Source organism: Calonectris borealis, chromosome 12 (genome assembly GCF_964195595.1).
Source record: "Calonectris borealis chromosome 12, bCalBor7.hap1.2, whole genome shotgun sequence".
In the NCBI taxonomy this organism is placed as follows: Eukaryota; Metazoa; Chordata; class Aves; order Procellariiformes; family Procellariidae; genus Calonectris; species Calonectris borealis.
Genome location: NC_134323.1, coordinates 742,001 through 754,000, shown reverse-complemented (window position 1 = coordinate 754,000; position 12,000 = coordinate 742,001). Strand labels below are relative to the sequence as shown.

The 12,000-nt window shown below is 56.6% G+C and overlaps 1 protein-coding gene across 1 annotated transcript; it reads right to left on the bottom strand.

Annotated features, from left to right (window-relative positions):
- Positions 1 to 3,171: 3,171 nt before the first annotated feature.
- Positions 3,172 to 4,237, bottom strand: LOC142087216 (C-C motif chemokine 5-like). Its single transcript, XM_075161202.1, has 3 exons — positions 4,171 to 4,237; positions 3,663 to 3,807; positions 3,172 to 3,281 (listed from the first exon to the last, which is right to left on the bottom strand). Exons 1-3 carry the CDS (start codon positions 4,235 to 4,237, stop codon positions 3,176 to 3,178), a joined length of 318 nt encoding a protein of 105 aa, XP_075017303.1. The 3' UTR covers positions 3,172 to 3,175.
- Between the last annotated feature and the right edge of the window lie 7,763 nt (positions 4,238 to 12,000).

Here is a 12,000-nt window from a genome sequence, read left to right as displayed (position 1 = left end):
GGATGCTGGTCCCTGACACTGACACCACCAGAACCCTCTCTGGAAAAAGCCTTCAACCATCAACCGTGGCCAAAAAGGCAAAGGCAAAACTATAACAACAACCGACTTTCAGAAATTCTCCACAGCCTTCTTGCCATGGCTAGGAATACTAGAATTGGAAAAGGGAAATAATAGTACTACAAACGCTATGGTAGACAGCAAAAAGACCTTACAAAAGGAGGTCAAATCCAGATCTCAGATGGTGATACAAAACCAATTAGCATTAAAGATCTATCAGAGGCCAAAGGAGGGGTTTGTGCTGTCATTAACACCAGTTGTGGTTTCTGTGTAGGCCAAGACAAAGGAGTAGAAACAGATGTAATGACAATCCAAAGCCGCCTAAAGGGTTTTCATAAAACAAAACCAAAACCAAAAACCTTTTGACGGGTGGGGTTGGACACCAGACATTAGCAGATGGTTTGGAAATGTACTTAAAACATTGTTCCAATCCGTATGTATAGGGCTAATGGCTATAATGGTAACCTACGTGTCTATTCAATTAATTATTGGTTGTGCTGAGATTGTATGTCTAAGCAGTGGGCAGTTACGTGCAAGAGATAAAGCTGATGGCAATGCAAATGTACGGGAGAGACAAAGAAATCGAAGCAGAAGAAAATCAACTCTTTCATACACAAGCATAAAGGCTGCCCTGGGGTCCCAAGTGTCCCTGCTGTGTCCGTTCTCCGGTTCCATGGACCCTGCTTGGAGGGGATCAGAGGTGGGGTGTCTGTGGGGCCGGTCCGTTCCCTGTGGGTCTGGGAACCAGAGGTCTCATGGGCACCAAGAGGCTGCTGGAGATCTCCGGGGTGCACCAGGAGGTGCTTCAGCTTGAGGAAGCCTTTTAAACTGTTGCCTTTACTCTTCAGGAGCCTTCAGACCATGGAGACACCCTGTTTGCGTGGGCTTGGTGCCCTCTCCTGACAGCTGTGCAGGGCTCTCCCAGGACAGCAGGTCCCGGGTTGCCCAGACCTCCCCATAGGACCCACAACTGCTGTTCCAGCCAGAAGCCCTTCTCCGGTCCTGGATCCAGACCCTCTGCGGGGGTTTCCGATGCACGTGACGGTGTCACAGCGCTGGCAGTGGTCTCACAGCCCCGGTCCTGTCCCCGTCCCCAGGCGACAGCAGCCGCAGCGGACTGCGCTGGTTGGAGAAGGCAGCTCCAAAGGATGGCCCAAGACCTTGGCCCCGGCCCCACCGTGCTGGATGCCGTGGGGCTGGTACCCCACAGCTGGATCCCCCTGCTCAGGGGCACCAGCTGCCTCTTCTTCCTCCGCCCCAGCTTCCTCCTGCTCCTGGTGGCCCCGGCCGCCCTGCAGTGCTGGCACAGCACCTCCAGCACATGTCAACTGGTAGGAGGGATGCTCTGGGCCAGCCCTTCCTGGCAGGGCAAGGTCCTGCGGGGACCTGCTTCTGCTCAGCAGGACAGGGAGCTGGCAGGGACCCGCATGCGCCACGGGGCAGGGGCTGGTGGGACCCACATGCACCGTGGGACGCGGCAAGAAGCCTCTCGATGGGCTCAGCCAGGGCCAAGGTCAGGGTGATGCTGGTTCTGTGCCGGCAGGTCTGTGCCAGGAGGTGATGCTGGGGAAGGCGGATGGAGGACCAGGATGGAGGTGAGGCCCCGCTCGGCCCCGGCGCCGGCTCCTCCGGGTGGTGGGATGCTCCAGCCGGAGTCCTGGGGTCTGTGCTGCATCCATGCCACAGCTGTCAGGAGAGGGCACCAAGCCCACACAAACAGGGTGTCTCCATGGCCTGGAGGCTCCTGAAGAGTAAAGGCAACAGTTAAAACACTTCCTCAAGCTGAAGCACCTCCTGGTGCACCCCAGAGATCTCCAGCAGCCTCTTGGTGCCCATGAGACCTCTGGTTCCCAGACCCGCGGTGTGTCAGGGTCAGCCCTCAGCACTGGACGGGTTTTGCCTCTGCCATGAAAGCATCCCTGGAGGTGCTGCGGCCAAAATCCCGTTCCCCAGGAGCTGGGGGTGCCGGCAGCGGGGCTGTCAGCAGCCCCCTGTTGCTCAGGGACGAGCTGGGCACCGTCCGGCTGGTGGCGAGCGATGACTTTTGCATCTCTTGGTGGAGGTTTTTTGGTGTGGGTTTTTTTTTTTTTGGTTGGTTGGTTTTCTTTTTTTTCCCCTTATTAAACTGTCTTGGAGAAAGAAGGAGGAACGGGGGGACGTTCGGAGTTACAGCATTTGTCTTCCCAAGTCACCGATACGCGTGATGGAGCCCTGCTCTGCTGGCACCGGCCGAACACCTGCCCGCTGGTGGGAAGGAGCGAATGAACCCCTGATTTTGCTTTGCTTGCGTGCGCGGCTTTTGCTTTACCTATTAAACTTTATCTCAACCCACGAGTTTTCTCACTTTTGCCCTTCCAATTCTCCTCCCCATCCCAAAACCCTGGCAGGGATCACTGGTGAGCTCCCCGTGGCCCCTGGCACGGAGGGGATTTCCGCGGCTGTACGTGGGTGAATCCCTTCCCTGCTTCAGCTTCCCCTGTCCGTTCTACCTGCCCAGGGAGCTCTGCGGAGAAATCCTCCCTCTGCAGCACAGAATACACTGAAGTCCTGGCAGCCGGGCTGTGCTCGTGCATGGCATGCACGGGGCAATGCCAGGGGCAAGCTGAAAGCTCTAAGCCCCAAACCGATGGCAGTTTTGCACCTAAAAGCCCTCAGAGCAGTCTTCAGCCCCTTTTGGGTCCCCTTGAAGTGAGAACCCAAATGCCCAGAGCATCCATGCAGCACCCTCCCGTCCCCCTCCCTGCCTGCCCCAGGGAGACCCATGAAGTTTCAGGAGGCAGTGGGAAGAGCCCCCATCCCACCCCAGCCCCTTGGCCGGCTCCGTGCCTGGACCAGCTGGCACCAGCAAGTTGCTGGGGCTGGGAGAAGAAAGGACACCACTCTCCGATACCACGTGAGTTAAACTTTTATTTTGCGGCCGTGCTCGGCGGGCAGGCGCTGGCAGGGCCGGCAGCACCCCAGGAGCTGGTGCCCAGCTGGTGGATGTGGCGCAGGGCTCTGGGGAGTCGGTGCCATCCCTCAGCATCGGGGACCTCCACAGACCTTTCCAGGAGGATGACTATAAACCTTCCTTCCCACCAGGATGTTGGGTAGCCTGAACCAGGGCACCCGCTCTACATCACGGGGCATGAAGTCCTTTCCGTTTTTGAAGCCTCTCAACTGCTCTCTCCACCCAGGTCATCTCTGGGTCTGCGCAGATCTTGGTCCCGTTCCTGGTCTCAAACCTGCCAAGGTGAAAGGTGAAGCTTGGTGAGAAACGACAGCTATAAGCCCACTCGTGTCCATGCCATCCTCCCTCCCCTGCACTCCTTTCCCTTTGGCCCTGCACGCTGCCCCTGGGTACTTGGTGTCCTACAAGCAGCTCATCCTGCAGCCCAGCCTCCAGAGCCTGCGCAGAGCCCTCAGGAGCTGTGATGGACTTGTGCCCTTAACTCTGCCCTGCCGAAGTGGCCAGAGAGTCACGTCCTCCCCTCTTCATGCTGGAAGACAGCCACTTGTGGAGGCCACGCAGACCTGGCCCGGTCCTGTCCCCAGATGGGATGGATGACCTGGACCCATGGTGGCCCAGGAGACAGCACAGCAGTGGGGAAAGTACCAGGACTTACACAATTGCTGGGGAAAAACACTCCTTGGGAGTTATGTAGAAACTCTTCAGGTTTGCCAGCCGGAAAGCAGACTTTGCGTAACTGAAGCAGCACTCAGACGGTGTGTAAGGGGCTGGAGAAGACAGAGAGAGACAGTGAACGCTGGCTTTGGAAAGCAGCCTTTAAGACCTTCCCCCACGACAAGGCTGATGCACCCAACACCCCCCAGGTTCTGCAGATGCTGCCATGAGGAGCCCCAGGTGCCTCCTTTCTTCCCAGGGCAGGAGGATGCTCCGGGTTATCATCCAGCACCCACAGCCCTCAGCCGGCTTTGCCGAAGCCACCCGGCACCCTCTGCACCCTCTCCATCCTTCCCCGCACCCCGGGAGGTGCCGCCCTGCCCCGACCGGGGGGTTGCTCCTCCTGCCAGCAGCACCGTCCCCGCTCCACGCTGGCGTTTCTTGCCTGACCTCCTCAACGGGACGTCCCCGAGCCCCGACCCGCAGCGGTGGCCCAGGAGGTGCCTTACCTGCATCACAGCGTGGGGAGAGGGTGAGGAGCAGGGCGAGCAGCAGGACCGTCCTTGCAGCGAGCATGGTGGCTGTGGGAGGGCTCTTCCTCGCAGGGTGCTGCTCTGCGTCTTTGGAGGAGCTCAACTGTGAGCTCAGGAGAGGAGGTGCTGCAATTTATCCTCTCCACCCCCTCCCCACATTAGCCCTTTTCCAAAGAATTTTGACCAACTTCAAGCGAAAGACCTGTATGGTTTTTTATGGCTGAGGGGATTTCCATGTCACGTGGGATCTTCAGGGTTACCGACCGAGATGATAACTAGAAAGACTGAACAGACTTTGGCAACTTCTGCGTTCATCGAGACGGGTCTGTGGGAAAGCCGCAGGGTCCACAAGGGAAGTGAAATCCTGCTCCACGGAGGGCTCCCAAACCCAAATCACGGAGGGGATTTGCAGCAATAGGAAATGCAAAGCCCAGCTTTCCATGCAAAGTCACTTTTCAGCCCCAGAGCCAACCTAAACGTGCTGGAGGCGGTTGGAGGGCTTGTGAACTTCCTGGGGAGCATTAAGCAGAAACGCAGTGACTGCTGCTGCCACCAGCCCTCTGCAGCTCGAAAGCTGCAAGATGTCAAATACTGCCAGAAATTGCATCATATTCCATTCCTGTGGAGAGGAACACAAGTTTTCCACCAAAGATCCCTGTTTATAGCTGGGAAGCGTGGGGTGAAGGGGGAAGAAGGGGGTGCAGCCGAGCCCTCCCTTGCGGCGGAGGCTGGCTTAGCCCCTTGGCTTCAGGGCAGGGCAGGAGCCTGAATCGGGCTGAGAGGAGTGGAAGGAAAAGTTGGTGTTCAAAGTTCTTGGGTGTTTTTCCAACATCTTCCTCCTTTCGCAGCCTTGAAGCCTCCCAGATCCTGCAGGACCTGCAGAACGGGGGTTGGCCTCTCTGTCTTAACCTGTGGACAGCTTCTCCCCACTGTGTTCAACTCCCCCTTCCTCACCCAGCCACTCAGACCACCAGACCCTTCTGCAGGTCCTTGCCAGTCATGCACAGCCCCTGCCCTGAAGCTTATTTCCCCATTCCCTCTTTTTTTCCAGGCTGTAAGTGGATGCATGGAGCAGCAGGGTCCCATGCAGATCCCCAGGACACCACGGTCCCCCCTCATCCACTATGAGCTACCCAAGGGGCCACCTCAAGCCCTTTTTCACATTGGCACCCCCCAGCCACCTTCTGCCCCTTTGGAGAAGGACATTATGCCTCGGACTCTCATCCCTGGGTGCCTTTTAAAAAATCTGGGGGAAAACCACCCAATGCTGAGAACTGCTGTGGTCATGCCCAGGTCTCCTCAACCCCAGCTGCAGCAGGAGACACATCTGCTGCTGAAGACTCAAGGAGCCCAGGCGGGGTATGCCGAGGCTCTTCCCAACCTAGTAGAAATGACTAAAATACATATGCAGACCTCTGTAGCTGCTGTGCTTTGGTTCAGCTCCTGTCCCTATGTCTCAAAAGCATGACTTGGCCCAGGAGGAGCTGGCATGAGGCCACCCATGCTGTGTAGCCACCAGAGGACTAAAAATAAAGCATTTCTAAACAGGTCCCACAACCCCTAAGGGCAGTGCCGTTCCTTCCTGCATACGTTCAGCCCAGCGACCCAGTGTCTCCCTGGGCTGTAATAAACTCCTTGTGCCCTCCTGCTGATCCCCAAAAGTATCTTTCCTTTCTCCTACAGCTTTGTGGGTCTTCCCTTCCCTTCTTGGACACTTCCCCACCTCTGCTCTGCCCCAGGCTCCCTTCTCACAGACTCGCGTGCCTCTCCAGGAGCCTATCCCCAAACCTGGGCCATGGCTGCTGAGACCAGGGAAGCCTCCCATCCCATGGAGACCGTCCCAGCAGACAGCCTTTTGGAGACCACGACACTCTGCAAGCTGCAGCCAAACTGGCAACGCCGAGCTGGGGACATGGGCCATATTGCTGCTCCCGATGCATTTTTGTCTTGCCTGTGGTGTGCACAGGAGCAGGGTCATCAAGCGCAGGTGGCATGATGCTGTCATACCCATGGCAGATGTCCTCAAGCTGGGGGAACGCAGGCTCCCCTGCAGCCAGGGACCAAGGGAGTGCACAGCCTGCCCTAACCATACCTGAGGCAAAGCCACCATCCCAGGGCTGGACCCTGATCAGCACGGAAGGATTTGGGGGATGGATAGGCATGGTCTTGCTGCAAGCCCATGACATGTCTCCCGGCGGCCTGGGGCTTCCCCTGACCACTCCTCAGCGATGGGGGATGCTTTGGGTGGGCAGCCAGGGCAGGACATAGTGCTGGTGGCTGAACAAGTACAGGGGCACCCAGCAGCCAGGGTCAGGGAAGAGGGAAGAGACTGCTCTGGATGGAGAGGACCTTGAGAAGTAAAAATACTAGTGGGGGGCCTGCTTCTGCAGAGTTGTGCTTGCTTATCTGGCAGAAGATCTGGCCTGGAATGCTCTGCTTCCCCTTTCTCAGGTTTTCAAGCCATCGCTATTGCAGCCAGATGATCCATGACTCCCTGGAGACCCTTTGATGTTTATTCTTTTACTTTTTGGGAAGGGAAAGGCTGATGTGCAGTCATTAACTGGTGAGTGCTGGAAAGCCCCACTGCTGGCCCAAGTTCCCTTTTCATTTGAATGGGCTCTGGAGAATTTGCTTGTTTACATAAAACAAGAGCATCATCCTCTTGATGCTGCAAGAGGAGGAGGAGGGAAGCTTGGGGGACGCCTCAGGTGCAACCTTTGCCAGCAATGGTGCCAGTGTGGGGAGGAAGGAGCTGGGCAGAACAAGCCCCACGCTTGGAAATGGGGTCTCAGCAGATAACTGAGCACAGCCAGCTGTGCTGGAAAACAGAGCAAGGTCATCGTGCTGCTCGGGAAAGCACCGGCTCTGCGCTGCAGAAGCAGCTGGGCTGCCAAAGCAGGGGAGAGGTGGCTGAGCATCACCCGGGCATCACCGAGTGCCTGAAAACTGCCCCCAAGGAGGCGGTGGGAGGGTTAGGAATAAGCTTTCCCCTCTTATCTTCTGGTTCTACCCAGTCACTTTGAGTCTTCTCCATTTACAATATGAAACATTCTAGTTTTTCTTCTGTTAAAACCTCAGCTTTCTGAGTGTAAAGCCCTTCCATGTTTCTTTGGGGTGCTCACTCAAGGGTCTTCCCAGCTCCATTTTGAAGCTCTGGTTGACTCAGGATACAATGACAAACCAAAGGTGATGCTCTCGTTCCTTCCCGGAGCCAGCGCTCACCCTGCGACTCCAGGCACAACCATGCCAGGTCCTACAGCCTGGAAAGACACTTTAAAAAGAAGAAAATGAGAGTCTCTTCCAAAGCCTGCTTCCTACGGCTGGTCACTGGGGACCACCAAGTAGCGGAAGCTGGTGATCCAAGCTGCATCCTGTGCGGCAAGTCCTGCCCGGCGTCGTGAGACGGGGGCTGCAGGAAGGATGTGTCCAGGAGCCCTTCCCCGGGCGATTACCTGCACCCAGTCACTGGGCAAGCTCGCCCACCGGCGCAGGGGAGAGAGCAGAAACTCAGCGCGGCCGGGCAGGGAACCCTCACCACGATGGCCGAGCGGAGAGGCAGGGGGGGATGCGCCTGGACCAGAAACTGGAAGCGAAAAAAAGTATGCGATGCCGGTTTTCTCAAATGCACTGAAAAGGAGACGTTTTTCCATTTTTCTCCAGTGAGGTTGATCTGCTGCCGCGAGGTTGAGTGAAGGACGGCTCTGGGGTGTCAGGAGGAGCTGCTCCCAAGGGAGACTGTGCTGGGGAGGCTTCTGTCTCAGGTAGCAACCAGGGGAAACGATGCTTGGTGAGGACTTCAGCCTCCTTTTTTCAAGCCTGACCTTTTTTTGAGCTCCTAGAGTCAAAGACAGCAGTGGAGAGATGCTTCAGCTCAGTTTTTAAAGCAAAGCTGTGATAACAGGAAAAGAATGGAAGCAATTTCAGCCTAATTTTTAATGATTTAATTCTGAACAGAATTAGTCGTGATAACTCCAAGGAGCAGCAGAACAAGTTATGAATTTACTTGTTCCTTAGTTTTTGATTAGGATAAAACCCAGCAATCAGAAAAATAAATTCAGTTGAAAGAACGTGATGAGAAAGCTGCATTAAGGTCCCTAGATATTGCAATAAAAAAGTATCTGTGCCAGCTATGGTCTGAGTTGGCAAGCTGACATCACATCCCTCCTTGGATGTTATAACTTCTGTTATTTTTTAAAATTCTTTGCTTTGTGGCCTTGTAGCTCACCTGGCAGAATTGAAGGGTGCTTCAGAAATGAAGGTCCCTCTGTCACCCGAGATGGTCGCTGAGGAGGTATGGCCCTGGAGAGCCCTGACAACCTCTGTGTTTACCCAAGGGGGACTTCAGCTGCAAGAGCAGCCCTTGCAGTGACGTGAACAGGGACACAATCCTCATAAAAGCGGAGATTAAGCAAACGCAAAGCGTGGAAGAACCACAGCCACACAGCAGAACCGCAGCTGTGCAAGCGGAGAGCCAAAGCAGCCAAGGGGACGCCCCGCGTTCTGCGAAGCCGGCGTTATGGAAGTGGTGGTGCGTTACTTTGACCAGAGACCGCCCTAAGCACCAGCGTGCTTACGCAACACGTCGTAGAAGAACCACCATGCCACGCAGGGACAGATGCTAAGATGACAAGTCACAATGCAAGTCTCAAACCAGAGAGGATGGAGACTGCAGGGTCTCTGCTTCACAGGAATAACCGTGCCCCTGGAGAGAAGTCAGGGCTTGGAGAAGGCAATGGCAGAGGTGTCTCGCTGCTGGGGCGGACTGCAGGGAGCAGTGAGAGGGGACCAGCCAGGAGCCAAGGGTGACCCCAGCACAAGCAGTGTCCTCACCAGTGAGGTGAGGTCCCAGTGAGCATGGGGGGCAGAGCCAGGTGCTGGTAACAGGGTCCATCAGCGGTCCCAGAACGACCAAAGTGAGGAACCAGATCCAGGATCCATTCGGGAGGGTTAGGGGCCATCCATTCAGCAGCAGCAGCAGGAGATGGGGACAGGGACAGGGCTACAACAGCAAAGGGTCCATCCAGCCAGGAGACAAGATACCTACAGCATAGGTCCAAGGTCTATCCAAGAGACAGGGCCAGAGCCAGGACATCAGACCAGCACTCTTTTACAACACATCCAAAGCAGGGACTAGAGGCTCAAGCCTGAGCTTAAATGGGGCTCCTGGGCTTTGGGCAGAGGGGGTTGTGTGTGTGTGAGGGGCAAGTCCATCCACAGGTGAGGCTGGTCAGGGTGATTAAGGCCAATTAGTGCCCTCAAGGCCTGCCACCGTGCCATCTGATGGCTCCTGTGGGGATGTGAAGGCACGGAGGTGAGCCTGTGTGGAGTCCCAGTGACTCCTTGTTCTCATAAGGTCAATCAAAACAGCTGGCTAACGAAGCGGTGGAGAGGGTTTGCACGGATGCAGAGTTGGAAACGAAAGATGTGGGTCAGCAAGGGACCAGAAGGGATGCACCATGACCATGGGCCCCTGTCTCCTGTGGGCTGGGAGGAAACCTCGAGGCAGAAGCACGTGTCTTGCACACTGGGTGCGGAAGGCAAGCCTTGCCCCACCTGAGCATGACAGTCTTGGCATCAGTTACCTCCTGGGCCAAATTCGACACCTGAGGCAGCCCGTGGACCTCCAGGAGGAGCACGGGAAGGTGCACGGTTGGATGTCTTTTGCACAAGGTCTTTCCCTGCACTGTCAGACACAGGAGCAGCAGCAAAGCCAGGGAGCAGCGGCAAAGCCGGCGAGCCTGTGCCACCAGCCGGCCGAGGGACCGGGCATCCAAAAGCTCCCCCGGTGCTCTGCAGCCGCAGCCCCCGAACGGCCCCACGCCGGCGCCTGCGCTCGCGCTGCGTGTCGGAAGTGATTCACCAGCGTCGGGGCTGGCTTGTTTACACAGCCGCCCCCTCCCTCGCCCACCCTCTCCCCACAACAGAAAGGAGAAAAGAAAAGAAAAAAAGTGCTTTCCTTTCCACAGAGATCCTTATCCCCAAAATGACCTCTCTGGCCTGGTGATTCATCTGGGGGAAGTTTTCACAGACCTCGCCATCTTCCCAGCACGCCGCCGGTGCCGGCGCACGGGGCAGGGCGGCCACGCGGGGCTGGGGCATGGCCGGGACGAGGGCTCCCGGGATGCAGGGGAGATGCTGGTCCCTGACCCTCTTGCTCCTTCCAGCCCCCCTCTCCAGGCAAGCCCCTGACTCTTGCCTTTCCCACCTCTCCTCCCCGAGGCTGGAGGGGAGCACACAAGGGCAGCCCAAGCCCCGGCTGGGCTGGGGGAGGCGCTGGCTCAGCCCTTGGCCCCTTGCCCACTTACAGAACAGGCTCGGAGCCTGACGTTTGTTTTCTGCGGGTTGCTGTTTGGTTGTAGCTTTGCTTAAACAAAGCAAAAACCCGGCTGTTTTTTCAGTATTGCCTTAGTGGGATGGGAAATGCGACTCCCTGTGAGAAAATATATTCCCTGCAGATTTCTGGCAGACCGGAGCCCTTAACCAGTGAAGAGGTGGAGCAATAGCCCGGCCGCATCAGCTGCACCGGCTTTGCTGTCTCTTGGCACCCCTCCCGGTGCTTAATCATACGCGTTCCTCTCCGGAGGAGCGGCCAGGCTTGGTCAGCCAGCCCTGGGCTGAATCCCCTGAGGACAAGAGTTTTTAACATAGGGACTTTATTACTTTTACTTCTAAAAAAAGATACAGAACATGTATCTCACACACACGCGACACACAAATGAATCAGAGCTTGTAACAGTCACTGGGTGGGGGGTGACAGCAAATGACATTTTAAGCCCCAGGAACCGGTGACAGCCACAGGCTCCGTCCCTCTGCACCGGCATTCACCTTGTGCCCTCCCGGACTGCCCACCGCACCGCGTAGAGCAAGGAGGAACCGCGGTCCCCCCCCGGGTTTTAACTGCCCCCCACGAGGGGTGCCAGGAACGGGAGAGGGGAGCAAGGCGAGCACGAGGACGGATCCGGGCTGGAGGAGCAGCTCCTCCTGATGAGCGCCAGCGTGACCACGGCAGCGGGAAGACGGCGGGAGCCGGCCGCGGAGCTGAAACCGGTGTCTTCACAAATACCGTGATGGGACTCAGGGTGATCAGATCCGCCTGGCGCACGTTCATCTCCCCAGCACCGCTCCAAGCCGAGGGCTTCACCCATAGCCAGACAAGTGTCCGCTCCGCTCGCTGCACTGTGACCCAGCTCCCATGGACGTGCACAAGCCACCCAAGACCAGCAAGAAAATAGACAAGGCACAGGGTTTTCCAACGTTCCTACACAGGTCTCGACTGCGTGACACTCCAGTAGCAAGGACAGGACATTACATACATTCAAATGGCCACAAAGCTTTACTACAAAAATAACATTTCTCCTGTTTCATGTAACAATAATGCCATGGCACACCACCTCACGGACCGCGGGGCCGCGAACCCCCGCCGTGCGCGAGCGGGGCGGGTGGGGAGGCGGCGCTGACAACCCCCCATGTACCCTCCAGGTGAATCAACCCCGGCCAGAGTTACACAGCTGGGCTGCACAGGAGTGCTGCTGCACAGGAGGGGTATCACCCCAAATTCCTAATTACAGTTAATCTGATTGCATTCTGTACTTGCAAAGCGCGAGATGAATCCCTGGCTCCTCTCTCTCAAGTCAACAAAATGCAGAAATAAGGGATTGAATGATGGCAGAAAACAAACACCGTTGCAGTCTATGCTCTCCACCTCCAGGGCTGGACGGATGCCCTGAAGGTGCGAGCTGATGGATCGAATAGGCTGCCTTCCTCTAGCTCTGCTTTACAGCTGGCCCGTCATTTTTGCTTTGATTA

Excerpts from the sequence above, each read along its gene's own strand:
- LOC142087216 (XM_075161202.1), bottom strand. The coding sequence starts at position 4,237 with ATGCTCGCTGCAAGGACGGTCCTGCTGCTCGCCCTGCTCCTCACCCTC. Across the intron at positions 3,808-4,170 it reads CTCCCCACGCTGTGATGCAG|CCAGCGTTCACTGTCTCTCT; the intron begins GTAAGGCACCTC and ends TGCTTTCCAAAG. Across the intron at positions 3,282-3,662 it reads TGTTTTTCCCCAGCAATTGT|GTTTGAGACCAGGAACGGGA; the intron begins GTAAGTCCTGGT and ends TCACCTTGGCAG.